The sequence below is a fragment of the Chanodichthys erythropterus genome, chromosome 21 (assembly GCF_024489055.1).
Source record: "Chanodichthys erythropterus isolate Z2021 chromosome 21, ASM2448905v1, whole genome shotgun sequence".
NCBI classification, from domain to species: Eukaryota; Metazoa; Chordata; class Actinopteri; order Cypriniformes; family Xenocyprididae; genus Chanodichthys; species Chanodichthys erythropterus.
In genome coordinates, this window is record NC_090241.1 from 5,301,603 (window position 1) to 5,327,997 (window position 26,395).

Consider the following 26,395-nt stretch of genomic DNA (forward strand, 5'->3'; position numbering starts at 1 on the left):
AACCCTTGTTCCCTGAGTAAAGCACCTCTGTATCCAACCAATGAAAAGACGTGACGTCAGAGACGTCACGGATCAGGAAGCTATAAAGCACACCTGAACACAAAGCACGCCAGCTTCTGTAGGTTGTCTGAAGCAAGCGCACCAGGTATGCGGGAGATACGGCCACGTGACGTAGCGTCTCGTTCCCTTACTCAGGGAACAAGGGTTACACTCGTAACCTGAGACGTTCCCTTTCGGGGGAACTATCGACGCTACGTCGGATGACGTGATGGGAACGCAATCCCAACTACGCCGTCTCTCCAAGTGCCTGGCTGCTATCTTGTAGCACCCTGGCCCCGGGAGTGATATTAAGATGAAGATTATAAAATCTGATAAAGGTGTGCTGGGATGACCATCCAGCCGCACCACAAATGTCGTCCATAGAGACCCCAGACAGAAGAGCTCTGGACGCGGCCATACCTCTCGTGGAGTGAGCCCGCACCATCAAAGGGCACGGGCGCCCCACCGTCTCATACGCAAGTGAGATGGCCTCGACCAACCACTTGCTCATCCGCTGTTTAGATGCTGGACCCCCCTTCTTAGGGGACCCATAACACACAAACAATTGTTCTGTTTTCCTCCACAGGGCAGCTCTGTTGACATACGCATCTAGTGCTCTTACAGGGCAAAGCAGATTCTTTCTTTCCTGATCCACATTTGTGAAAGGAGGCGGGCAGAAAGCCTCCAGTACAATGGGGCCTGGGACCCTCGTCGGAACCTTTGGAACATAGCCCGGCCTGGTATGTAGAAAGGCTTTCACCATACCAGGCGCGAACTCAAGACAGGATGGAGCGACTGACAGCGCTTGTAAATCACCAATTCTCTTCAGAGAAGAGACGGCCAAGAGAAAGATAGTTTTCAGTGTCAGGAACTTGTCTGACACCTCTTCTATTGGCTCGAAGGGAGCCTCAGCCAGCCCTTGGAGCACAATGGTGAGGTCCCAGGTCGGGGTCTTTGTGCGCACCACAGGTCTCAACCTGAGTGCACCACGGAGGAAGCGTACTACTAAGGGGTCTCGACCCAGTGAGGAGCCCCCTTCAGGGATATGATGAGCCGAAATAGCGGCGACATATACTTTCAGCGTGGAAGGGGTTAAACCTTCTGAGAACTTTTCCTGAAGGAACCGAAGCACGTCTGAGACTGAGGAATGGACCGGGTCCAAATTATGCTGTTCACACCACAAGGCGAACACTTTCCATTTGTATAAGTACAGCTTCCTCGTGGAGGGAGCTCTGGAATGAAGGATGGTCTCCACAACCTCGGTTGGGAGACCAGTTTCTATGAGCCTTGCCCCCTCAGGGGCCAGGCCCACAGTTTCCACATATCTGGGCGGGGATGGAGAATCGTGCCACCCACTTGAGACAGGAGATCCTGCCTGAGAGGAAGCTCCAAGGGAGAGCCGTGTAGTAGAGACATTATGTCTGAAAACCATATTCTGGTCGGCCAGTAAGGGGCCACCAATATTAGGTCGACCTTCTCCTGGCGAACCTTTTGCAGAACTCCCGGGAGCATTGAGACTGGGGGGAATGCATACAGACGTAGCCTCGGCCACGTCTGCAGCATGGCATCCAGCCCTAGAGGTGCTGGGTGCTGAAGTGAGTACCACAGAGGGCACTGAGCTGACTCCTCTGTGGCAAAGAGATCGACTTGAGCTCGACCGAAAGTTTTCCATATCACCTCCACCACCTCGGTGTGGAGTTTCCATTCCCCCGGTCTCGCGCCCTGCCTCGACAGGGCGTCCGCTCCCACATTCAACCGCCCGGGGATGTAAGCTGCTCTCAGGAGCAGGAGCGCCAGGAGCGCTGATGGTCCTCCCACAGACCCTGAGGGAAGCATCTGTCGTAAGCATTACACGACGACCAGAAGTCCCCAGCACGGGTCCCTGGGTTAGGAACCAAGGCTTCTTCCACATGACCAGAGCACAAAGGCATCGCCGTGTGACTTTGATCATGCGAAAAGGATTTCCCCTCGGGGAAAACCCCTTGGTCCTGAGCCACCACTGTAGGGGTCTCATGTGCAGAAGGCCAAAAGTAATAACGTTGGACGCAGCTGCCATCAGACCCACCAGTCTCTGAAACTGTTTTACAGTGAGTGACTGGCCTAACTTCACCCCTTTCACGGCCCCGAGAATGGAACTCACACGAGCAGGGGACAACTGCGCCTGCATCGTGGTGGAATCCCAGATTACACCTAAGTAGTTTGCAACCTGACTCGGGACCAGCACACTCTTTTTGGCGTTGAGCCTCAGCCCAAGTCTCTTCATGTGCGACAGAACAACATCTCGATGTTGAACTGCCAATTGTTCTGTTTGAGCTAATATCAACCAATCGTCGATATAGTTCAGCACGCGGATGCCCTGGAGTCTCAGCGGAGCCAGCGCTGCATCCACGCACTTCGTGAACGTGCGGGGTGAGAGGGATAGGCCGAACGGAAGAACCCTGTATTGGTAAGCTTCGCCCCCGAAAGCAAACCTGAGGAACTTCCTGTGTGAAGGATGGATGGATACATGAAAGTATGCGTCTTTCAGATCTATCGCTACAAACCAGTCCTCGGACCTGATCTGAGGGATGATCTGTCTGAGTGTAAGCATTTTGAACTTCAGCTTCTTTACAGATCGATTTAACACACGTAAATCTATGATCGGACGCAACCCTCCATCCTTCTTCGGAACAATGAAGTAGCGGCTGTAAAAGCCCGACATTTTGCTGGGAGGGGAAACCCTTTCTATAGCCCCTTTTTGCAAAAGCGTCGTTACTTCTTGCTCCATCACCAGAGACTGCTCTGGGGTTACCACCGTGGGAAGCACCCCGTTGAACCTGGGCGGTCGTGAACCGAACTGAATTCTGTAGCCCTGTTCATGAGCAGCACCCACTTCGAAACATTCGGGAGATTTTTCCACTCTTCCAAATATTCTACTAAGGGAACCAGTCTCTCGAGACTGGTCTCTGGTGTTTTTTGAGCACTTGGCTCGTCTATCTGACGCGGCGCACCGGCAGACAGGCGAATCACGTGCTGACCGACCCCCCTCGGAGGATCGGTGGAGACCGCTGCGCCCTGACTCACACTTGGTGGCAGGGTTGGCAGAACGGTCCCCTGAAGGCACCGAGGAGGACCCGATATCCGAATCCTCCCGGAGGGGGCTGCCCTCAAGAAGTCCTGTGACACTAGTGTCAGGACTTCTTCTTTGAAGCCTTCCGGGAGATAATGACGGTCCTCAGATCCGCCCTACCTCCGGAAGGCTTTGCCTGTGCCGCCCGTCCCGGTCCCCAGGCACTGCGTGGGGGAGTACGGGAGGCGACACTGGCTTTTTGCTGCGCTCTGTGCGCGGATGATGCTGAGGAGCTGGCTGTCGGCCGAGGCTGCTCCCGCCCAGCAGCCTCGGGGGGATGAGCGCGGCGGGGAATAACTTTAGAAAACGCCGCCGTCTGTTTACGTGACTCCTGAAACCTGTCGACGACTGTTGACACTGCGTCGCCGAACAGGCCATCAGGAGACAGCGGCGCGTCCATGAGCGTGTTCTTATCACGTTCCTTGATGTCCGACAGATTCAACCATAGGTGCCTCTCCGTGGCCACCAGGGCTGCCATAGAACGGCCGATGGATTTGGCCGTTTCCTTGGTGGCCCGGAGAGCTAAATCTGTGGCTTTACGCAACTCATGGATTGCCTCAAAGGACGCTTCCCCGCTCTGATCAATTTCCCCCAGCAGGTCGGCTTGATATGCCTGGAGGATAGACATTGTATGAAGGCATGCCGCCACCTGACCTGCTGCCGAGTAAGCCTTGCCCACCAAGCTGGATGTAGTTTTCAGAGGCTTGGTGGGCAGCGCCAGAGTCTTAAGGGACGACGCGGTCTCGGGCGAGAGATGGCTCGCAAGCGTCTCCTCTACCCGAGGCATCGCCCCATAGCCATGATTTTTTAGGCCAACAATATTGCTGTACAGCGATGTCTGCGGGCTGTACAGCCGATACTGCACGGGTCTCTTCCACGACCTCGACACCTCGGCATGGAGGTCGGGAAAGAACGGGAGACCCCGGCGCTGAGGCAGTGACCGAGGGGGAAGAAAGCGTTCGTCCAGTTTACTTTTCACTCTGGACTCGGCTTTCTCCGCAGGCCATTCTATATTCAACTTTTCAACAGCCCTGGTCACTACCTCTAATAACTCCTCATAAGCCGGTAAAGTTGATGGCGGTACATCATCGACACTCTCTACATCAACCTCCTCGGAGGAAGATATATTGAGCATCGGTGCCTCTCTTCGGGGGGAAGAAACCGCTACGCGTGCTTCCAACACCAAAGGAGAGACACTGGGTCTAGCGGGTAAGGGAAGCGATAAGGCAGGGCCCGTCTCTTCCCCCTCCGCTAGATCCATCTGTGAACCCCACGAGCGCAGCCTACGCTGTGCCTCGGCAACAGCGGGACCGGACCCGCGGGGAACACTGGCCTCGGCGCCCTCCTCGAAGAGCGCTCGACGCGATCGCAGCACTCTGAGGGTGAGCCGCTCACAGTGCACACAGACAGCTCCCTCGAGAGCCGCCTGTGCGTGCTCAACCCCCAGGCATTTTACACACATGTCGTGTGTATCCCCTTCCACAATGAAGCGTGGGCAGGGAAGAACACACTTCTTGAACTGCTGCTTTTCTGCCATAATATTTCTTTATATGTCTTTTTTTTATTGTGCTTGAAACTCTTGTCCTCGGACGAAGAGATCACTGTGTGAATATATCAGACAGACAAACAATAAATAAGACAAACGAGATACAGAGAGCGCTTGCTGAAGACAACAGAAGCTGGCGTGCTTTGTGTTCAGGTGTGCTTTATAGCTTCCTGATCCGTGACGTCACCCGCCTCTGACGTCACGTCTTTTCATTGGTTGGATACAGAGGTGCTTCACGAACACAAAATACAGAGGGTTCCCATCACGTCATCCGACGTAGCATCGATAGTTCCCACGAAAGGGAACATGAATTTTTCAAATAATTAAGAGAGAGTTAGTTACTTTGCTTCACGACCTTTGCAGGTGTCTGAATGATGTCACATCCTATCACATGATACTGACTTGATCCAAAACGGTCCCTTTATATTCGGTTTCTTCGAATGACTTCAATGAAATTAATTTTTCCAGATATTCTTTCTCATAACAAAGCAGCAAATTACACATAATTTTAATACCATTTTGAACTATGTTGGTATATGATGTTATAAAATCATGTCTTAATAAAAATATATATACATTTATTACATTTTAATCACAAATTAAATTACTGTATTGGCCTTTGGGCGGTTTAACTGTTAGGTTAGTTGTACCTTACATACTTTGGATGTCATATCTTTTTTTTAATTATTATTAAGGCCTTTGGGGAAAAAAAAAGACGTCATTGACAACCATATATATATATTTATTTTTTTGAAAATATGTCTTTGTTTATTTTAAATAATATTTGTTTATATATATATATATATATAATTACTTTGACTTCAGCTTGTTTTATTTAAACTAGTAGATATTTTTTATTTTCATTTATGTTTTTTCAAGTTTTTTTCATCTAATATTTAATTTTCAATTAACAAAATACATTTTTAATACTTTTAGTTATAGTTAACAACACTGATTGGAGGTAGGCCATCCTATACAAAAGTTTGATGGGAGTGAAATCATAATAACTGAATAGAAATCCTCAGTCAGTGAGTGCATGTATGTGTAGGTGTTCATCTCAGTGCTGGGAAGTCCCCTGAATCAGTCCGCCTGGCCCCGGGTAGTTGGTCAGGACATTTGCAGGCACCTTGAGCACCTGCGCAGTGAAGCAGTCACACTGAGAGGGCGAGCACAAGGACGAACGCTACTGCCTCTGCCACTGTGTGTGGAGAGAAAAGACGAGCAACAGCTCAGGTGTGAATGTGTGTCTGTCAATCATTCAGTCAGTCATCTTTTTACAACATTTTAGTTTGTGATATCATATAACATTTCTGTGTATGTGTGTGTAGCTCGGATTCCTGTCTGATTGACAGGGTGTTACTGTACTCCATTGAGACCATGGTGATCCAGTGGTGTCAACTGATGAGCTCTGTGCTGCAGCGGGACTCGTCTAAGCTCCTGCACCAGGGGGACAACCCAGGCCCCACAGTGGAGCTCAGTTTCTGGACTAAACAGAAAGAAAACTTACTAGGAATACAGAAACAGGTGGAAAAATAAAGTTGATTTATTTTGTGTATGCTTTCATACATATTACAAATGTTCTGAAGTCAGAGTTTAGTGCTTGCAAGACAAAAATAATTTTCTGCTGTTAATTCAGCTCAACTCATTAAAAATACAATCTTTACTTGAAGATTTTCTTTTGTTTTGTCATCTAATTGGAAATGTATTAAAATCTCCCATTCTTTGGTGATGAATTCTTTCCAAGTATGGTCGGTTTTCAAAATATAAAAAAACGCCAGTGATTGTTTGTAATATTTGTGACCCCATTCTAACATTTACATTAATTATGACTGGCTTTAAAGGGGACCTATAATGCCCCTTTTCACAAGATGTAATATAAGTCTCTGGTGTCCCCAGAATGTTTCTGTGAAGTTTCAGCTCAAAATCCCCCACAGATCATTTATTATAGCTTGTCAAATTTGCCCTTATTTGGGTGTGAGCAAAAACACGCCGTTATTGTGTGTATCTTTTTAAATGCAAATGAGCTGCTGCTCCCCACCCCCTTTCCAGAAAGGGGCGGAGCTTTAACAGCTCGTGCTTCGGTTGCTCAACAACAACAAAGCTGGAGAATCTCACGCAGCCAAATTGAGGATTGTCAGTAACAGTGTTCAGCTTTACATTGTTCAAACCGGAGTCGACACTGATGGAGAGACTCAGGAAGAAGTTACAACTTTTAAAATGAAACTGGACGTTTCTGAATTATTAGTGGATAAATTTATGTAGTTGCTGTGGAGTTGATTCAACTCATCGACTAGCATGTGCCGTCATGTTCATCTTTTGTGCAAATCCAGCGTTGAACTGACCCTCGTTTGTGAAGCAGTCCGGCTTAAAATGACGGCATGACAACAACACTCTACTACAACAACTCTTCCTCTTCTCTAAAGCAGCCCAACATGGCCTCACCCCATTCGTTGCGTGTTCTCAGGGACAGGGTTTACGTAAATTTTGGGGTTTGTGATGTCACCAACCCGGGAAGAAGCTCGTCATAGTATATACCAGCTGTTTGTTGTAGTCATTAAAAAGCGATTTCTGTAATGATAATATCTCCCTTTGCATTGAACTTTGAGCGTCGTAACTTTGCAGATGTTGTTTATGCTCAAACAGCAACATTACACACTAACTAAAGTTAAAAAATTGAAGTCATAATCAAGGACCCCTTTGATCAAATATCTAGGTTATAGATTTTTCTAAAGTAGAGTTTTAATCAGTCTCTCTCTTTCTCCCTCTCCCTCCATCTAACTTCACAAACTAATGTTTACCAAAAATCTACAATATTAATGCGAGTACTGGTATTTCCTTCTGAAAAAGTGAATCAATTGTCATTTATTACAACCTAATTTTATGTTTATTTTAACATTTAAATTGACTGAATTTAAATGAATCCAACTCTGGTTTATTTGTGCAGCTGCAGAACCCAAAAGTTGATCAGGTGCTGGAAATTCTGCGGAGGATCAAGAGCAGTTACTATGCTTCCTTTTATGACATTATTCAAAAAGTCAACCATGGTAATCACATCTTAAATGTGTACAGACGCTCTCATTCTAACATTCTGACATTTATGTAAACTGCATTATATGTATGTTTTTATTTGCATAATATATTTTGGCCTTGTAGTTCAAATCTAGGCTGGTAAGTGAAGGTTGTAGGTTCAAATCCCACATTGGAAGCTATTTCTACTCTTTTTTCTAGCGGTGATGGAGGCAGAGGACATAGACCTACACTTGAGGACCTTACGGCGGCCCATAGCTGCGTTCGATGAACGGAGCTTCACTGATCTGGAGCCTCTGATTCCCACTCTGTTTCACACACTCGCTCTCATCTGGACACACTCTCACTTCTACTGCCGCCCACCACGCATCGTCACACTTCTCACAGAGTTCTGCAACCTACTCATTGACAAGGTGCTTTTGTTTGTTTGCTTATGTGAATTCTTATTAACTTCTTTTATTTTGTATGATGTGATGTTCATATAATGTTTGTATGTGTACATATGGTTCTGCAGGCTTCTGTGTATCTAATTCCTGAGGAGCTCTTCAAAATGGAGTTAGAGGAGGGTATGGACCGGGTTCGGAAGGCCATCCAGGTGTTTTGGACATTCAAGCGCAGTTTTCAGCAGCACAGAGACAAACTGACACCCACCGGACCCTATAGCCGGCCAGGATTTACGGTTAAGCCGTGGGACTTCCCCTCTGAGCTTGTGTTTCACCGCACTGACTGCATCATGGAGAGACTGCGCATGATTGAGGTGTGTGTGCACAAATCCATCCCCACTGAAAAAAAGCTCAGTATATAAATTTGTATTTTTCTGTTCTTGACTTTAGCAGGGAAAAAAACATGAAAAATCCAAATATTTGGCGCAAGAAACAAGCATGACAAGATTAAATATTAAAAATAAACATTAATGCCCAATGTACTCCTTCACACAGAGTTTGTAATATTGTTTTGATATGATCTGTTGTTATAATATCTAGAGGTAGTCAAAATCTTTTTTAAAGCATTTTTTTTTTTAATTAATCACTGTGTTGCTCTTTTCAGGAGTTGTTTGCCTCAGCTCTGGACTTTCTAAAGCTGGAACGGATTGAGCTGGGCGGCTCTAGAGGGAAGATTCTCAGTGAGATGGTGTACAGCATGAACGACGAGTTCCTGGACAGCTGGAGAACTCTGAGAGAGAGCAAATATGACCCACTTGACTACAACAACAAGGTATATAATATTGTGAAATATTATTACAATTTAACTAGTGCTGGGCAACGATTAAATATTTTAATCGTGATTAATCGCATGATTTTTCTGCGATTAATCGCAGCATGCGCAAAATTCAATAATGAAATCAAAAGTAGTGTATTGCGTAATTTTATTCTTTCAAAGTACTGCTGTATGAACAAAAGTGCAATAGAGAATACGAACCGTAGTCACACCTCGTTGCATGCCGGGGCGGCGTCGCCATTTTGACAGGGTCGCCCTCTATTACTCGTACTGAAATTAATACGGATTCTTGCTTACCTTTTGTTTTGTTTCTGCCATTAAGTGGAACGTTAACATTTTTAATGGTATCGTTTGCATGGAATAGAAGCTATTTTATCGCATCGCATGATCATTTTATTTATTTTTTCACTGAAGTTTTGTAGGATTTCGTTTACACTGTTGATCTGTTTACCGAGTCGCACGCTGGACGCTCACTGCTGCTTCAGCCATCGTATGAATATCATCGTATGAATATCCAAATAAATCTATGTAATTAACACACTGAGAAAAGTCGATTCATTTATTTGTTGGAAACGTTTAAATGATGCTTAACCGAACATATTGAGTAGGCCTACAATTGTTGTCATTGTAATTCCCCTTTTCCATGATCACAGATGAGGAGAATCAGAGATTATGGGTCAAATTCAGCGGACAGACGGACACGAACACACTGTATTTTTATATTTATTTTAACAAATGACAACCACACTAAGCTACCTTTGTAAAACCGTTATGAAGAAAATTTATGTTAATGTTTATATTTTGGTGTCATCCGTTTTTCTGCATGTGCTTTATTTGTAAATAGAATTTGGTATCTTTAATATCAGTCTAAGTGCATTAAGCGTTTTCTTTAGATGACATGAGAGGAAACCGTTTAAGATATAAACGTGCTGCATTCATATTTTGGGCTCATTTGCGTATCTCCACACAGTATGCTTTCATAAACATGTACAGAATTGTTGGTCACATGAAGCGTTTTGTTAAGCATTTGAATGTCCCCGTCAAGTTCTGCTAATTCACGAGCGCAGTGAGAGTCAGACTCGCAAAGGTAATGTTAATTATTAAACCAAACGAAATCGAAACGTTCAAAAACACTTAGCAATGTGATTCATTTATTGAGTGATAAGCAGTGGGTACCTTTTTCCATTTTTCTGTCCGCACCAGATATTTTCTTTTTCGCGCTGTAGCTCTCTTAGGCACACAACAAATGCTTTCATTGGTTGAGACGCGTGATGACGCTCATCCCAAGCAGCCAGTAGCCTACTGATAAACATCCCGCCCCTCCTGTGACCCATGGTTTGTGTTGTATTCGGTTGTAGTCTATCTATGTGTATTCAAACGCAGTGAGCAAAGGACTTTCAAAATAAAAAGTACGTTAACGCGCGATAAACTAATTGTCGGCGTTAATTAATTAATGCGTTAACGCGATAAAAACGCGTTAACTTGCCCAGCCCTAAATTTAACCCTTGTGCGTCATTATGGACATTTTGCCCGTGTTAATGCCAACTGCATAAATTTTGGCCCAGGTGTGTATTTTTATTGGTATTTTACTATTTCACCCCCATTTCCTTTAATAAATCTATTTTATACTAGGTACTCAAAATATTTTCTCTCAAAAATGTAGCCATTGAAACCCATTAAAACTGCAGGTTTTAATCCCAGGGCCATTTAACTATAAAATTATGTAGTCTTTGTTAATAGGCTTTCATCTGTAGGCAAGGCTTAAAATTTATACTATTTTTTTTTCCAAATGTGGTGCCATTTTCTCAGGTTTGGCCTGTAAAGTAAATCCTGTTTTCTGCTTATGCATATTATAGAGCCAATTGGATAAATTATGCAGTTATAATTGTGTAGTTGTTTTGGTAGGAATGTCAGAGTGTGGTTTATATGTGTGTATTAAAAAAATTGTGTGTGTGTGTAATATTTGAGAGAGAAAAAACTCTACTGTACTGTAACTGCAAATCACAAATCTAACCATTGTGTGTACCAGTGGACCACCACTGGCATCTAATGGGGAAAATTTGGTACTGCGCCCAAACAAAATCTTACTGAAAGCTCATTTTTTTTTAGATATAAACCTCAAATTTGGAACACATAGATTTATGCTTTTGATTTTCTAGCAATTTTAGCATTCAACATGTTTCATAAAATATATATTTTATATAAAATAATGTTTAAATAATGTTTTATGTAAATAATGTTAATTTTTATAAACTTAAACCTCTATAACGTCTTTCTCATTTCACTTTTTTTTACTTCAACAATGATCTGCCAACGGTCTTTAAAATGAGACCAAACTTGCTCCAAATCTTCAAATTTTTATGACAGTTTTTGGACATGGACATTTTTGTTCTCTTTGGACCTCTGTGTAACTTTTTAAAGTGATGCACAAGGGTTAAAATAGTTGTTTTGTATTTTAATAATATATTTTAAAATGTAATTTAATTCTGTGAAGGCAAAGCTGAATTTTCAGCAGTCATTTCTCCAGTCTTCAGTGTCACATGATCCTTCAGAAATCATTCTAATAGCCTATGCTGATTTGCTGTTCAACAAACATTTCTTATTAATATCATTGTTAAAAACAGTAGTGCTGCTTAATATTTGTGTTGAAACTATGGCACATGATACATCCAGGGTTTGTTGATCAAAAGAAAATTCAAAAGAATTCAGCATTTATTTGAGATAGAAATCTTTTATTACTCTAGAAATCTCTTTACTTCATACTGACAATTTTTTAGTGCATCCTTACTGAATAAAAAAAAAAATGAAAAAATCTTACTAACCCCAAACTTTTGGACAATAGTGAATGTGCTTCCATTCATATATATGTACAATCACACTCTCTCTGGTGTTTTCTAGGAGTTTGTCTGTGACTATAATCGATTCATGGAACAAAACAGAGACTTTGACCAGAGGCTGGGAACAGTGATAAACTTGGCCTTCCAACACTCCCCAGGCTTAGAGTCTGCTTTTAAGGTATCACACACACATACACACAGAGGTTCCGTAATGAAGGAATAGACTGCATACAGTCTGACAAGCACAAACACAAGAATTTACTCTTTAGTTACATAAGTGTGTTTGCAAAAATCCTCTCTTTCAGTCTCTAACAGTGAAAACCTGTGTGTGTAGCTCCTACAGATCTTTGGTACTCTGTTGGAGAGGCCGAGGGTTCACCAGCTTTTTGCTCCAAACTACTCTCAGCTGTTGGACATGTTCCAGGAGGAGGTAAACCTCTGTCAGCACATGCTGGACACCCAGAGAGAGAGGGTTTGTATGACTAATAATTTGTATGACAGAGTGAAATTTGGGAGAATTTCGAAATGTGTTTTAGTAGCTATTGGCGCTTTCAAAACATTGCTTTGTGAAGCTTCAAAAGCTTTATGAATCTTTTTTTTCCCCCCCGAATCAGCGGTTCTGAGATTGTTCCGATTGTTTGTCACTAGAGGACATTGAAGGTTCACCAGATCAGAGCCCTCTAGTGGAGAACCGTCTGAACGTTCATCCTTTTAATGTCTTCATCACTATTTTTTTTTACGTTTTTGCTTTTGTGCTCCTAACAGATGCTTCTTTCTATCCATCCTGTTCTTTCGTGATAGCAGTTAACGACACGAGAGCGTGCTCATGTTCACTTCTTACTTTCTATAATTCACAGATTTAAATTTAAATTTTATTTTTCTACAATATAATCTAAAACTGAAACTAAACTTAAAACCTTGAAACCCTTTTCGTTACTTAATACAATATTTCAGTGTTGTTTGAAATAATATTAATGTTAACTAATGAATTATTTCATTTTCTTATGAAACATAAAAAAAAACAAAAAAAATTCATCTGGAAGAAGGGTGCCCAAAATTATGTGTTGCATACCCCCCATTAAAACTCAATTTGATTATGTTATGAATTATATAACGGCTAGTTCTGGCATGATCAGGATTTTTCTGTTTGTGTCACATCGTTGCGCCAGTAGTTGGCGACAAATGAGTAGTTGTCTGTGAATCATTGTAACAGTGAATTGTTGAATCATCATTCATTCAAAATAATTGATTCAGTCAGCAATAAAACACCACTGTACAAACAAAGTAACGTTACATGAATAGGAGGCATGCGACTGGCTGTTGGTTGTATCTAGCGGTAACATTACACCGCAAATTATGAGTATGCTATTGAGCAAGGCGCTCAACTTCAAGTCTCTTTGGTTAAAAGCATGCTCACTGACTTTTGTGCTGTTGGTTGTGTTTCTCTGCAGCTGAGGAACGGCTGTCCCGTCCTTGGTAAAAACATGCCAGCCGTTGCTGGTAACCTGAAATGGTCTCAAGAACTCAGAGAACGGATCCTGTCAAACCGCAGTAAACTCAGCCAGCTTACACATATGTAAACAAAAACACATCACACATGTACAAGACTCACACAAATACACATCCATTTGCTTCTGGTGCCATATTTAACAATGTAATTTATGCTGTACTGTGTGTGTGCGTGTGTTAGGCCATTAGACAGTCCTGAGGCACAACAGGTGTTGCAGGTGTGTGAGTGTGTATTGGAGGTTCTGGATAAGATGGATGAAGAAATCTACACTAATTGGAGTGTTGGATTGGACGAGTTGTGCCACACACATCTGAATGAACCACTGCTGATATTGGATGAGGAGAGCAGCTTTTACAGCGTGAACTTTAACCCTGCTGTAAGAAACATTCACAAACTCACAGATTTCCCTCTTACTTCTATTGTTCTTAGATTTGGCCAAGTAAGCTATCTAGATCTGCTTACTAAGGAGACTTTTTTATTGTAGGATGTCCCTAAATTATACTTTAAAGATTTAGCTATCGTTTTGTCACACAAAATTTGTGTCCCCCAAAGTACAGCTGAGAAACACACATGTACTCAAACACTCATGCTTTCTCCATGCTGTGTGATGTGGTTGTTTTAGTTGACATCTGTTTTGAGGGAAGTTAAGTATCTTGGAATCCTGAAGGACCACAACATTCCCAAGGCTGCTGTGAGTCTATACTCTAAACGGGAAATTCTTCACATGGTGAGACTGTGTGGCCATCTGTTCCTTTATATTTGCCAAGAAAACAGCTTTGTTTATTCAATTCTTTCAATATTCTTTTGTCCCTCTCTCTCTCTGTGTGCATGTTTAGTACACCAGTACTCTGTTCCAGATCACTCAGTGGCATAATAAACTACACAGCACAATCCTGGCTGTTGAGCTGCGTTTGGTGCAGTCTGAGCTGGAGGAAGTGAGGTGTACCTTAATGCCAGCGTTAAAGGAACTGCGCTGGAGTGATGAGCACCTCGCTGACTACATCAAGAGGTACACAGCTAACAAAAATATTCAATTCAGAAAAAAAAAAAACATTCCATGATCTACACTGCGTTCCAAATTATTATACAAGTGACATATCAGTAAGATTTCAGTACAATAAAATTTCAGATTTGAGTTTTTCTAAGAAAATGTTTGTTTGTTTATTTATCCATGTCTTTTTAGATAACTGGTGTCAATCTCAGACAAAATAATTTGCCAGGTCTACTTAGGTAAATGGAAACTCTACTTAGAGGTTGTTCCACATTATTAAGCAAGTCACAGCAATATGGAGAGGAAGAAAGATCTTTCTGAAGATGAAAAGCATGAAATGGTACAATGTTGTGCAAAAGGCATGGAAACAACTAATATTGTGTGAAAACTGAATGGAGATTATCGAATTATCATAAGATCTGTGAGTGATTTAGAGCACAGCAGAACTCGGTCAGATAAAGGCTTATTAATGAAAGTTCCTGTCAAAAAAAATAATTGCATTAAAAGGGCAGCAAGAAAAAGCCAGTGTTGAGCAGCAAACAGGTATTTGAAGCTGCTGGTGTCTCTGGAGTCTCAAGAAGCTCTCCATGCAGGCTGGCAGTTGTGCATAAAGATGCCTTTTAGACACCACTAACCAAACCTCACAAAGAAAACATTTACAGTGGGTTTAGAAATACATGAAGACTCATTTTTAAATAGTTTTATTTACTGACTAATGCAGTACTACAATGGATGGTCTAAATGGATGGATTTCTGGATGGTTGGTGAATGGCCACCACTTTCCAACAAGACTGTGACGTCAGCAAGGAGCTGGCGGGTGAGGATTTGTGCTGGATTATTGGGAAGTAAGATGGAGGGTATTTAAATGACTTTTACAAGATATGTGGAGCTCATAACTGGCCATTTTCAGCTATGGTATAAAAAGGAGGATAGTGCCTTCTGAAATGCAATGCACTATCCCATGTTGCACAAAAACACCACAGCAATAAAACTGTTTGAAAATGTATTTCTACGCTCACTGTAAATGTTTTTCTTTGTGAGGTTTGGTTAGTGGTGTCTAAAATGCATCTTTACGCACAACTGCCAGCCTGCATGGAGAGCTTCTTGAGACTCCAGAGACACCAGCAGCTTCAAATACCTGTTTGCTGCTCAACATATGTTTTATTATAGCTGCACTTTTAATACAATTATTTTTTTTGACAGGAACTTTCATCAATAAGCCTTTATCTGACCGAGTTCTGCTGTGCTCTAAATCACTCACAGATCTTATGATAATTCGATAATCTCCATTCAGTTTTCACACAATATTAGTTGTTTTCATGCCTTTTGCACAACATTGTACCATTTCATGCTTTTCATCTTCAGAAAGTTCTTTCTTCCTCCTCATATTGCATGAGAACTGTGACTTGCTTAAGTAGGGTTTCCATTGACCTGACCAATTATTCTGTCTGAGATTGATAACCGTTATCTAAAAAGACATGCATAAATAAACAAACAAAAACATTTTCTTAAAAAAACTAAAATCTGAATGTTTATTGTACTGAAATCTTACTGATATGTCACTTGCATAATAATTTGGAACGCAGTGTATGTATGAATACCATTTTTGTGCTAACATCTTAAGAACACTATTAAAGACCAGATTACTTTGAATGAACATTTTATTAACATTACTGGAAGAACATTTGCTCATAACTTTGAGAGAACCTTGCTAGAACGTTAGCTAGTTCTGAGAACATTCATGTAATGTAACATGTAACATAACATATATTCTCAGAAATTCAGAAAGTCTATGTTTGTAATAATTGGTCTACTATGTAAAGGTGCTTATGTTAACGAGTACTCTTGTGTGTGCTTGTAGCACACGTGATCTGGTGCGTGGTGTGTCGGAGCGTGTGCAGAAGAGCAAGGTTAATTTGGAGAAACTGCAGGGGCTGATGGGAGTTTTCAGTCACTCTGCCTGCATTACGCGTAGGACTAATCGTCGTGGCAATCTACTCAACCTCACCGATGTAGAGGAGAACTTCAAGCGGCAGTATGCTCTCATCGCTCGCACAGGAGAAAAGATTCATGAGCTTGTGAAGGTGTTGCTTTCACTGTTTGATTCAACACAAAGAAATAATGACAAACAATTCTGAAGCATGGCCAAGGAACCATTGGTTGATAGAGAGAGCAGGGATCCTGTTACACATTGCCTAAAATAACACATTTTTTACCATATTAAGTTAGTTCTATACTTTACATTAGGAGTGGGTGATATGACCAAAATCTTCACATTAAGAGAAATTTTATTTCAGTGATAATCAGTGTTAGAGATAACGTATTACAAGTAACGCGAGTTACGCAATCATTATGTAATTACTTTTTCAAGTAACTAATAAAGTAATGCATTACTTTTACATTTACAACAAAATATCTGAGTTACTTTTTCAAGTAAGTAACGCAAGTTACTTTGTTTTCTCATGTGTTGACTGACAGCTCTCCTGTCCCAGTGTTGAGACAAATCGGGAGTAATGTGGTTTGTTTGAGCTGCGCCCTCTACTGTACAGGCGTGAATTTGCATTTCCTTCAACCTGAGGCTTATTCATTTCACTTTTGGTGTGAAAGGGCCTTAACATTTGCCAAAAATAGAACTTTTTCTTTTGTAATTAAAAATCAAAAAAGCAAGCCCTGTCCAGGAGAGAAAAAGTAATGCAAAAGTAACTTAGTAACTCAATTAGTTACCTTTTAAGGAGTAACATAATATTATAATGCATTACTTTTAAAAGTAACTATCCCCAACGTTGATGATAATACATGTCATAATATAGTTTATTTTATCTTTGTTGTTTTTTTTTTGTTTTTTTTTTTTTAAATAAGAACAAAGATGCAAATAACAAACAACAGGCCAAATACAGTAATGCCAATTCATACTGCCACAACAAATGGCATCCAATGGCAACATATATGTTTGTCGGGTTTTGTCAGATCAGTATGCTAGCCCTGGTGACCTATTTTGGCAGTGGTCTCCGCTTGTTTTCGCTGAACACTTTGAATCGTCATTTTGCTATTTGCTATTTTGCAAAATAGCAAATAGCAAAATATTTGCTATTTTGCTAGTGTAATTGTATTTATAGTAGATTCTCACATGATTTCTTTCTTTCTGTCTCGTTCAGGAGAACGCTGAGCTGCTTGGTGCTGATTTGGACTCAGAGGCTTGGCAGTCCTACACAGAACATGTGGACAGAAACATTCTTACTGGGTTCTGCAGCGCTGTGCGATGTTCCCTGCAGTACTTGGTTGAGAACACGGACCCAGCACTCCACATTGATCCCCTGTTCGAGGTTCAGCTGACACTGACCTCTGACATGACCTTTCACCCCTCGCTCAACCTCTCCAAGAAGGGCAACTTCTATGATATCATTGACCAGATGGTGTCAGATATTTTTAAAATGGCTTCTTTCATAAAAAGAGTGGCCAAGAGCAAACAGTCTGAGACTTACAAGGTATGTAAAAATATATCTGTATGCATGTCTTGCACATATGTTTATGTTCACAGTGTATGAACTATAGGAAATTTTTTGTCATGCAAGCCTGCCACCTGATAAACTGACTAAATGAGTATTGCTTTCTGGAAAGATTTATAAATATTCTTCATGAGACAACGAGTCTGACTGTTGTTTATGTCAACTATTTCCTAGGCGGATGTAGATCAGATACCTGAGCTAGCGGAGTTGGCTCAGCTGGTGCGATATCGTGCACGTGGGGCCATTGCTAAGGTCAAAGAATTCCAACATTCCTTCGATTCCTATCGTTACCTCTGGACTGGAGACAGGGTGGAGTTTATGAGGCAGTTTCTGCTCTATGGACACGCCCTCTCTGCAGAGGAGGCGGAGCTTTATGCAGATTACGAGCTGCCAAAGAATCCACCCAAACTGCAGAACTTCAGAGAGCAGGTAGATGTCAGTCATGGAGTGAGGATTAAAATACACAATATTTTGTGTAATTTAAATAAATTATATAAATATAGAAACTTGTTTTAATCTTAGACTAAAATAAACAGTAATTGTGACTTTTTTTCATAATTTCGACTTTTTGAAGATTTCTAGGAGGCTATTTCTCATTACTGCTACTTTATTCAAAAGTTGACTATTTCTCACAACTGAAACTTTATACTTCACAGTATAAAAACATGACTTTATTTTTCATTTTAAACTTAATCTTTCAATTATTTTTTTATCAAGTGGCAAAAATGGGAAAATACCAAACAAAACAAATTGCACGTATGGATCTACTATAATTTCCCTTTTCTTTTTCTCTCTTTCACACTTATTTCTCATCAGATCAGTGAGTTTGAGGATCTTTATGAGAAGGTGTGTGTATTAGAGGAGAAAAGAGTTTTCTGTGGCTGGTGTCAAGTGGACATAAAACCTTTTAAAATATCGCTGATGAACATCATTAAAAAATGGAGCTGGATGTTTAAGGAACACTTACTGAACCATGTTAATGCCAGGTAAAATTTATTCAGAAGTGTCTTAAAATTCACTTCTTGAACATTTTTGGTGAAAAACTCCTTAATAAATCGTACAATCAAAGCATTGGAAATCATGTTTGTTTCAATTATAATAATGCAGAGCGACCAATCACATCTTTCTCTGTCTCAGTGTGCAGGAGTTAGGATCATTTATTGAGAATACAGAGATTGGGTTGGCAAAGACTGTAACCGATGGGGATTATGCCAAACTGGTGGACATCATGGGCCACCTGATGGCCATCAGAGACCGCCAGCTGAGCACAGAGCAACAATTCAAACCCCTCAAAGCTACCTCGAACCTGCTTAAAACCTACAACCAACAGCTACCTGAGCATGTTTACATACTGTTGGAGGTAACTTCACCTACATGCATCTGATTCTGCTGCTTAAATACACACTGCTTACATACCACCTCACATGCCCATGTGTTTTCACAGTCACTGCCGGAGAAATGGAAGAATCTTAAGAAGGTGGCATTTACAGTAAAACATGAGGTTGCTCCACTCCAGTCCAATGAAGTTGCTGTCATCCGCAGGAAGTGTGTTCGGTTTGAGGTGAGGGGCTGAAATCAGTAAAACTATAGCCCTATTCAGACGGTAATTGTTTATTATAGGGACGTAAGGTATTTTCAACATTTACAGGGGCTAGTCTGTGATTTTATTGCTGTCTGAATCCAGAATGTCAGTATTTTTCTCCCACCCACCCACGTAAAATGCCTGATCGAATAACCTACTGTTTTTGACAAATGCCAAGGTCGTGTGGTAATTCAATTGCTGCCTGAATCCAGTTAACAATAAGAGATCAATTCAAAATTTGCCATGAAAATTCGCTGCGAAATACCGTACAATAACTGTTGCGCTTCACTATAATTTGCATGCATTTTAAAAATGTACACTTTTATTACTGAAATATTTTCAAGTACAATATTTCATCACCGCTCCACCGCAGTGAAAGGAAAAAGAGAAACCTTTGAAATGGGCCGTTACTGCAATACAGTTTTACAATGTATTATATACAAATACATACATTAAAAATATAAACCAAGCAGCTTTACGTTGTTTACATCATGTAAATAAGTGGCTGCATTAACTTATTTCCACTAATTGCCATATTTTTAAAATGACAAAATGCAAGACAGAAAACCATTTAAACTATAACGTGTCTATTTTCCTATTTTTAAAAAGGCGATTGAAATAATCACATAATAAATAAGATATTATTTTGCTATTATCAAATTAAATATGAATTCATTTGTATTATTCCAAGCATAACCTATTACATTTTATTTACAATAATGCGACAATGTGAGCAGTGGGTTCCAGCAGGGTTCAGTCACTAAACTCACTTCTCCAGCATGAATAAATCGCCATCTGAACACATGAGTTTCAGCACTGAGGTGCCAAGCAAATTTATTTTTACAGACATCCATGTGGGAAACAATTACCATCTGAATAGGACTTATGAAGAGAAAATTACACTGTCATCAGCATAATAAGCTTGCAATAATTAGACCTGTTTTGGTGATGCATTTGGTTTTCTTTAATGTATTACACTGTAAATTCCGTTGATTTAAACGTTACCAAGTTAAAGGGATAGTTTGCCCCCCCCCCAAAAAAAAATAAAAGAAAAGGAAATTCTGTCATCATTCACTCACCCTCATGTCATTGCAAACCTATGTTAATTTCTTTATTTTGTGGAACATAAAAGATTTTTTTTTTTGAAGAATGTTGCTAACCCAATTGTTTTCTCATTGACTTCCATTGTAGTTTTTGTCCTTACAATGAAAGTCAATGGGAACTGAAACTGCTGGGTTACCAACATTCTTCAAAATACCTTTTTATGTTCCATAGAAGAATGAAAGTCATAGAGCAGAAAAAAATCCTTATTGTTGAGCACTTCTGAATATAGAGGGGTGGAGATGTTTAGCATCTGTGGTTTGTTTCCTAGGTTAAACAGCATGAATTCAGGGAACAGTTCCGCACTGAGCCCATATTCTTTATCAGCCTGGAGGAGCCATACAGACTCATCGACAAGGTGCTCTCACAAAAAAACTATTTTGTGTCTGAGTGAGTGAGTGTGTATGTTTTAAATAGGTTTTATTTTTCTGCTGAAATGTTTGTTCTAGCCCAGATGGTGCTTGCTTATTAAAAAAAATATGAATGTTACACATTCTACATAAATGTGCATGTATAAATGTCTTTGTTTATCTGCATTTGTGTGTAGACTAATCGTGCGGTGGCTCATTTGGAGAGTGAGATGTCTAAGCTTCAACAAACAGCCAATCTGTTTGAGGTCAGTTTCCCTGACTACAAACAGCTTCGACAGTGTCGGTCAGACATCATCCTAGTTAAAGCAGTCTGGGATATGGTTATGTTTGTCAAGGTAATCTTTACTACACACAAGATCCACAGCACAAAGTACTCCCAATAACCCACTTACACAGAATACACTCATACAGAAAAAGTAATTTAAAGTCTTTGTTGAAATTTCCAAAATGTTGACCCAATATTCTCCTCTTCGGAATGATGGGTAATGTAGTCCTGCATCTCAGACTGGACTAAGACTCCATGGAAGGAGATCAATGTGGAACAGATGGATATGGAGCTCAGAAGGTTTGCTAAGGTACAGTTTACATACTAAAGTTCTGTCTGTCTTCAGCGTTCACCATATGCAAAAAATGAGAACAGAACCAGTGGTCAAGGAGTTTGTTAATATACATCTAGATGATAAATTAAATGGGGCCTTATAGTGTCTGTTTATTGTCACTTTGTGATGAATTGTCATAGAATAACAGTGCCTGTATATGTGTGTGAATGTGTAGGAGATGAAGACTCTGGATAAAGATGTGCGCGCGTGGGACGTCTACAATGGTCTGGAATCCATTGTTAAGAATTTGTTGACATCACTGAGAGCTGTCAATGAACTTCAAAACTCTGCTGTCAGAGAGAGACACTGGCAACAGCTCATGCACACAACAGGGGTAACAAACACTGACATCAAAAAAACCTGTTAATGCCTAATAAATATCATGTGAGAAATAGAGAGAGGAGCTAACCTCTCTTCCTGTCCCTGTAGGTGAGCTTTGTGATGGATGAGAACACCACACTTGGTGATCTCTTAGAGCTGCAGCTCCACCGTGTGGAGGAAGAAGTGAAGAACATTGTGGACAAAGCAGTCAAAGAGATGGGAATTGAGAAGGTAGAGAGATTTAAAGTATTTTTCAGAAACTCTGAGGCATTTCAGGATCACAATAAAATGTATCCGTTGTGTGTACAGATCCTGGGTGAGATCCAGCAGACATGGTCCATGATGTCTCTGTCGTATGAGACGCACACAAGTACTGGAACGCCTCTGCTCAAAGCTAATGAGAACCTCATTGATACCCTGGAGGACAACCAGGTAACTTCCTGTATCAGTCAACTGGGTTTAGTCGAAATCAGTTCAGTGTAAATCTGTACATTCTCTTCACTTCACATTTTTCTGTTTAGTTTGGTTTTCTTCTGATCAGATCAATTTAGTTTGGTTATGATCAATGTAGATCAGTCTAATTCCGATCAAATCAGTTTTGATCTATTTTGATCTGATCTTTTCAGTTTGGTTCAATTTGGATCAGTTTAGTTCAAATGGTTTTATTCTGATCTGATCTGATCTGAATTGATTGGTTCAGTTAAAGGGTTAGTTCACCCAAAAATGAAAATTCTGTCATTTATTACTCACCCTCATGCCGTTCCACACCCGTAAGACCTTTGTTAATCTTCAGAACACAAATTAAGATATTTTAGTTGAAATCCAATAGCTCCGTGAGGCCTCCATAGGGAGGAATGGACACTTTCTCTCTCAAGATCTGTAAAGGTACTAAAAACATATTTAAATGATTTAATGTGAGTACAGTGGTTGAATATTAATATTATAAAGTGACGAAAATATTTTTGGAGCGCCAAAAAAACTAAATAAAGACTTATTTAGTGATGGCCGATTTCAAAACACTGCTTCAGGAAGTTTAGGAGCACAGTGAATCAGTGTGTCGAATCATGATTCAGATCGCGTGTCAAACTGCCAACGGCTAAAATCACGTGACTTTGGCGCTCCGAACAGCAGATTCGACACACTGATACATTATGCTCCGATAAGTATTGTTTTGAAATCGGCCATCACTAAATAAGTCGTTATTTAGTTTTTTTTGGCGCTCCAATAATTTGTCGCTTTATAATATTAATATTGCACCACTGTACTCACATGAAACGATTAACGAAGGTCTTACGGGTGTGGAACGGCATGAGGGTAAGTAATAAATGACAGAATTTTCATTTTTGGGTGAACTAACCCTTTAAGTTCATTTTGGTTCGATTTGGTTTGGTTTAATTTGAATTTCGTTTAAATCAGATCAATTTAGTTTGGTTATGATCAGATCAGCTCAAAATCGAACCGAGCTGATCTGATCTGTTCAGATTAGTTCAATTCTGATCAGTTTAGTTCAATTCAGTTCACTTTCAGTCAGATTAGATCAATCTGATCTGAATTGATTGGTTCAGTTCAGTTCAGTTTGGTTCGATTCAGTTCAAATTCCATTTAGATCAGATCAGTTTAGTTCAGTCCAAATCCAAATCAGCTCAGTGTGGTGTGGTTATGATCTGTCCAGGTAAATTCAGTTAATATCATTGTGTATATGTGTGATCCTCAGGTTCAATTGCAGAATATTCTCATGAGTAAGTATGTGGAGTATTTCATGGTGGAGGTGAGCGGCTGGCAGCGGAAGCTGGTGGTGGCTGATCTGGTCATTGGTACTTGGTTGGTGGTTCAGCGCACATGGGCTCACCTCCAAAGTATTTTCACCAACTCTGAGGACATCCGGAACCAGCTGGCCCATGACGCAGAGCAGTTTCAGGGCATCCACCAAGACTTACAGGTATTGTGACAGGGTATGCTTGAGTTGCCAGGGAGATCAGAAATGTATTAACACAAAACCTTGTTTCAGGGTTTAATGATCACTGTCGTGGAGAACAATAATGTGATAAAAGTCACTAACCAGCCAGGCTTCTTGGAGCAACTTGAGACTCTTCAACAAAGGTAATGTGTGTGTTAAACTCTCATTAAAAATTGCAAATCACTGTCAGTGTGAACGCCTTTTAATACTCCACCATAATAGATTATTGTAAAACATGAATAATTTTATTGATGTGTTTCTGTATATTGCAGATTGTCAGTGTGCGAAAAGGCTTTGGCTGAATATTTGGAGACAAAGCGTTTGACATTTCCACGCTTTTACTTTGTCTCGGCTAGCGACTTGCTGGAAATAGTTTCTAAAGGAACTCAGCCTAGACAGGTTGCTGCTACATTAATGCACCACACATCTAAATAATGAAAGAAAAAAGTGTCCAGTTTGTGTTTATCTTGTAAAAGAATGTGTGTTGATGCATTTGTTTGCAAATGTGCACAGGTGACACGACACCTTCTGAAGCTTTTTGACAATCTGGCTGATCTCAGCTTTAAAGAGGATGATGATGGAGCCACAGATCCCAAAACAACTGTTGCCTTGGGAATGTACAGTAGAGAGGGAGAGTATGTGCCCTTCTCACAGCCCTGTGTGTGTGAGGGACAGGTGAGACACAATGACACATACACAAAATTTAATCTTTAGATGCTGTAGTTGAAAAACGTTTGTCTGTCTATCGTGTAACAGGCCGAGTGTTGGCTGAATACTCTAGAGAAGGCCATGCGTTCTACTGTTCGCCAGGAGATCTCTGAAGCTGTGGCAGCATATGAAGACAAGCCACGAGATCAGTGGCTATTTGACTACCCGGCACAGGTCTGTTAGTGAGGGTTTGTTCCATTTTAGTTAATGATTTCATTGACTTAAGTGCTTTGAGGTAAACTTAAGCAGTTTTGAACTCACCGTTTTCAGTGGCAGCTTTGCTTAAACCAAATCATACACTTGCTTTCTAAGGTTAAAAATGTGGCTGTTCAAAATGAAGGAAAACAAAACGTCTCAGGTTACAGATGTAACCCTGGTTCCCTGAGTAGGGAACGAGACGCTGCGTGGTAACGCATTGGGAACCTTCTGCGTGATGTCGTCACTGAAGCACTCATGTATCTAACCAATCGCGTAGCGAGACTTCAGAGACGGGTGACGTCACGGACCAGGAAACTATAAAGCATACCCGGATGCAGAGCACGCTAGCTTCTGGATAAGTCTGAGACAAATGCTCGCAAGTATGCAGGGGGTACGGCAAGAGACGCAGCGTCTCGTTCCCTACTCAGGGAACCAGGGTTACATCTGTAACCTGAGACGTTCCCTTTCGTGGGAACTGTCGACGCTGCGTGGTAACGCATTGGGAACGCTATCCCAACTGTGCCGTAGCGGCAAATACTTGCCAGGTTATCTTGGCAGAACTGATGACCCCGGAGTGGAGCCAACATCAAGGTTATAAAACCTTACAAACGTGTGCTGACATGACCAGCCAGCCGCGTCACAAATGTCACCGATGGAGACACCTGACATCAAGGCTTTTGATGCCGCCATACCCCGCGTAGAATGGGCACGGACATTCAGAGGAGAAGGCTGTCCGGCCGCATCATATGCAAGTGTGATGGCCTCGACCACCCACTTGCTCATCCTCTTTTTAGATGCAGGGCCCCCTTTTTTAGGGGACCCATAACAGACAAAAAGCTGATCAGTCTTACGCCACAGGGCAGCGCTGTGGACGTAAGTATCCAAGGCCCTCACAGGGCAGAGCAGATTTAGTTTTTCCTGATCCGAAGATTTAAAAGGAGGAGGGCAGAAAGCCTGGAGCACAATGGGACCTGGAACGTGGGTAGGGACCTTAGGGACATAGCCCGGTCTAGGATGCAGGAATGCTTTCACCATTCCTGGAGCAAATTCAAGGTATGAGGGAGCAACTGGCAGTGCTTGTAAATCTCCTATCCTTTTCAGAGAAGTGATAGCAAGTAGAAAAATAGTCTTTAGAGTGAGGAACCTCTCAGGAACCTCCTCTATTGGTTCAAAGGGCGCCTCGGCCAACCCTTGTAAAACCACGGCCAGGTCCCAGGCCGGAACCCTTGTGCGCACTGGAGGCCTCAACCTCAGTGTGCCACGGAGGAAGCGAGTGACCAGGGGGTCTCGACCCACCGAAAGGCCACCTACAAGGGGAATATGAAAGGCAGATATAGCCGCAACGTAAACCTTTAACGTTGAAGGGGATAGGCCCTCCGAGAACTTTTCTTGGAGAAATGTAAGCACGTGGCTAATAGAGGCGTGGACAGGGTCCACATTAATACGTCTGCACCAGGCAGAGAACAGATTCCACTTGTATAAATAAAGCTTCCTCGTGGCGGGAGCTCTGGAGTTTAATATGGTCTCCACAACCTCGGTTGGGAGACCAGCATCTACGAACCTGGCCCCCTCAGAGGCCAGGCCCATAGTTTCCATAATTCTGGGCGGGGGTGTATTATCCGGCCGCCCGCTTGTGACAGGAGGTCCTGTCTGAGGGGAAGCTCCATTGGGGAGCCGTCTAGTAGGGACACTAGGTCCGAGAACCATATTCTAGTTGGCCAAAAGGGAGCCACCAGTATTAGGCTGACCCCCTCCCGGCGTACTTTCTCCAGAAC

The 26,395-nt window shown here is 41.6% G+C and overlaps 2 protein-coding genes across 2 annotated transcripts in view; both read left to right on the forward strand.

Annotated features, from left to right (window-relative positions):
• Nucleotides 1-5,220: 5,220 nt before the first annotated feature.
• LOC137011424 (dynein axonemal heavy chain 11-like) lies at nt 5,221-12,460 on the forward strand. The gene is made up of 10 exons (XM_067374260.1): nt 5,221-5,226; nt 5,743-5,927; nt 6,023-6,218; nt 7,639-7,738; nt 7,923-8,134; nt 8,236-8,478; nt 8,769-8,936; nt 11,838-11,954; nt 12,111-12,248; nt 12,425-12,460. Exons 1-10 carry the CDS (start codon nt 5,221-5,223, stop codon nt 12,458-12,460), a joined length of 1,401 nt encoding a protein of 466 aa, XP_067230361.1.
• A 772-nt stretch (nt 12,461-13,232) lies between these two features.
• Nucleotides 13,233-26,395, forward strand: part of dnah9l (dynein, axonemal, heavy polypeptide 9 like) — a 53,020-nt gene continuing 39,857 nt past the window's right edge. Inside the window, exons 1-21 of the mRNA XM_067372898.1 lie at nt 13,233-13,352; nt 13,467-13,662; nt 13,909-14,013; nt 14,123-14,295; nt 16,139-16,361; nt 17,433-17,762; nt 17,958-18,212; nt 18,600-18,769; nt 18,921-19,143; nt 19,228-19,344; nt 20,738-20,824; nt 21,014-21,172; nt 21,329-21,412; nt 21,612-21,770; nt 21,866-21,988; nt 22,067-22,189; nt 23,472-23,696; nt 23,766-23,857; nt 23,987-24,113; nt 24,228-24,389; nt 24,471-24,596. Of these exons, the coding sequence (XP_067228999.1) occupies nt 13,261-13,352; nt 13,467-13,662; nt 13,909-14,013; nt 14,123-14,295; nt 16,139-16,361; nt 17,433-17,762; nt 17,958-18,212; nt 18,600-18,769; nt 18,921-19,143; nt 19,228-19,344; nt 20,738-20,824; nt 21,014-21,172; nt 21,329-21,412; nt 21,612-21,770; nt 21,866-21,988; nt 22,067-22,189; nt 23,472-23,696; nt 23,766-23,857; nt 23,987-24,113; nt 24,228-24,389; nt 24,471-24,596 (3,351 nt within the window). The 5' untranslated portion in view covers nt 13,233-13,260. The remainder of the gene's footprint in view (nt 13,353-13,466; nt 13,663-13,908; nt 14,014-14,122; nt 14,296-16,138; nt 16,362-17,432; nt 17,763-17,957; nt 18,213-18,599; nt 18,770-18,920; nt 19,144-19,227; nt 19,345-20,737; nt 20,825-21,013; nt 21,173-21,328; nt 21,413-21,611; nt 21,771-21,865; nt 21,989-22,066; nt 22,190-23,471; nt 23,697-23,765; nt 23,858-23,986; nt 24,114-24,227; nt 24,390-24,470; nt 24,597-26,395) is intronic.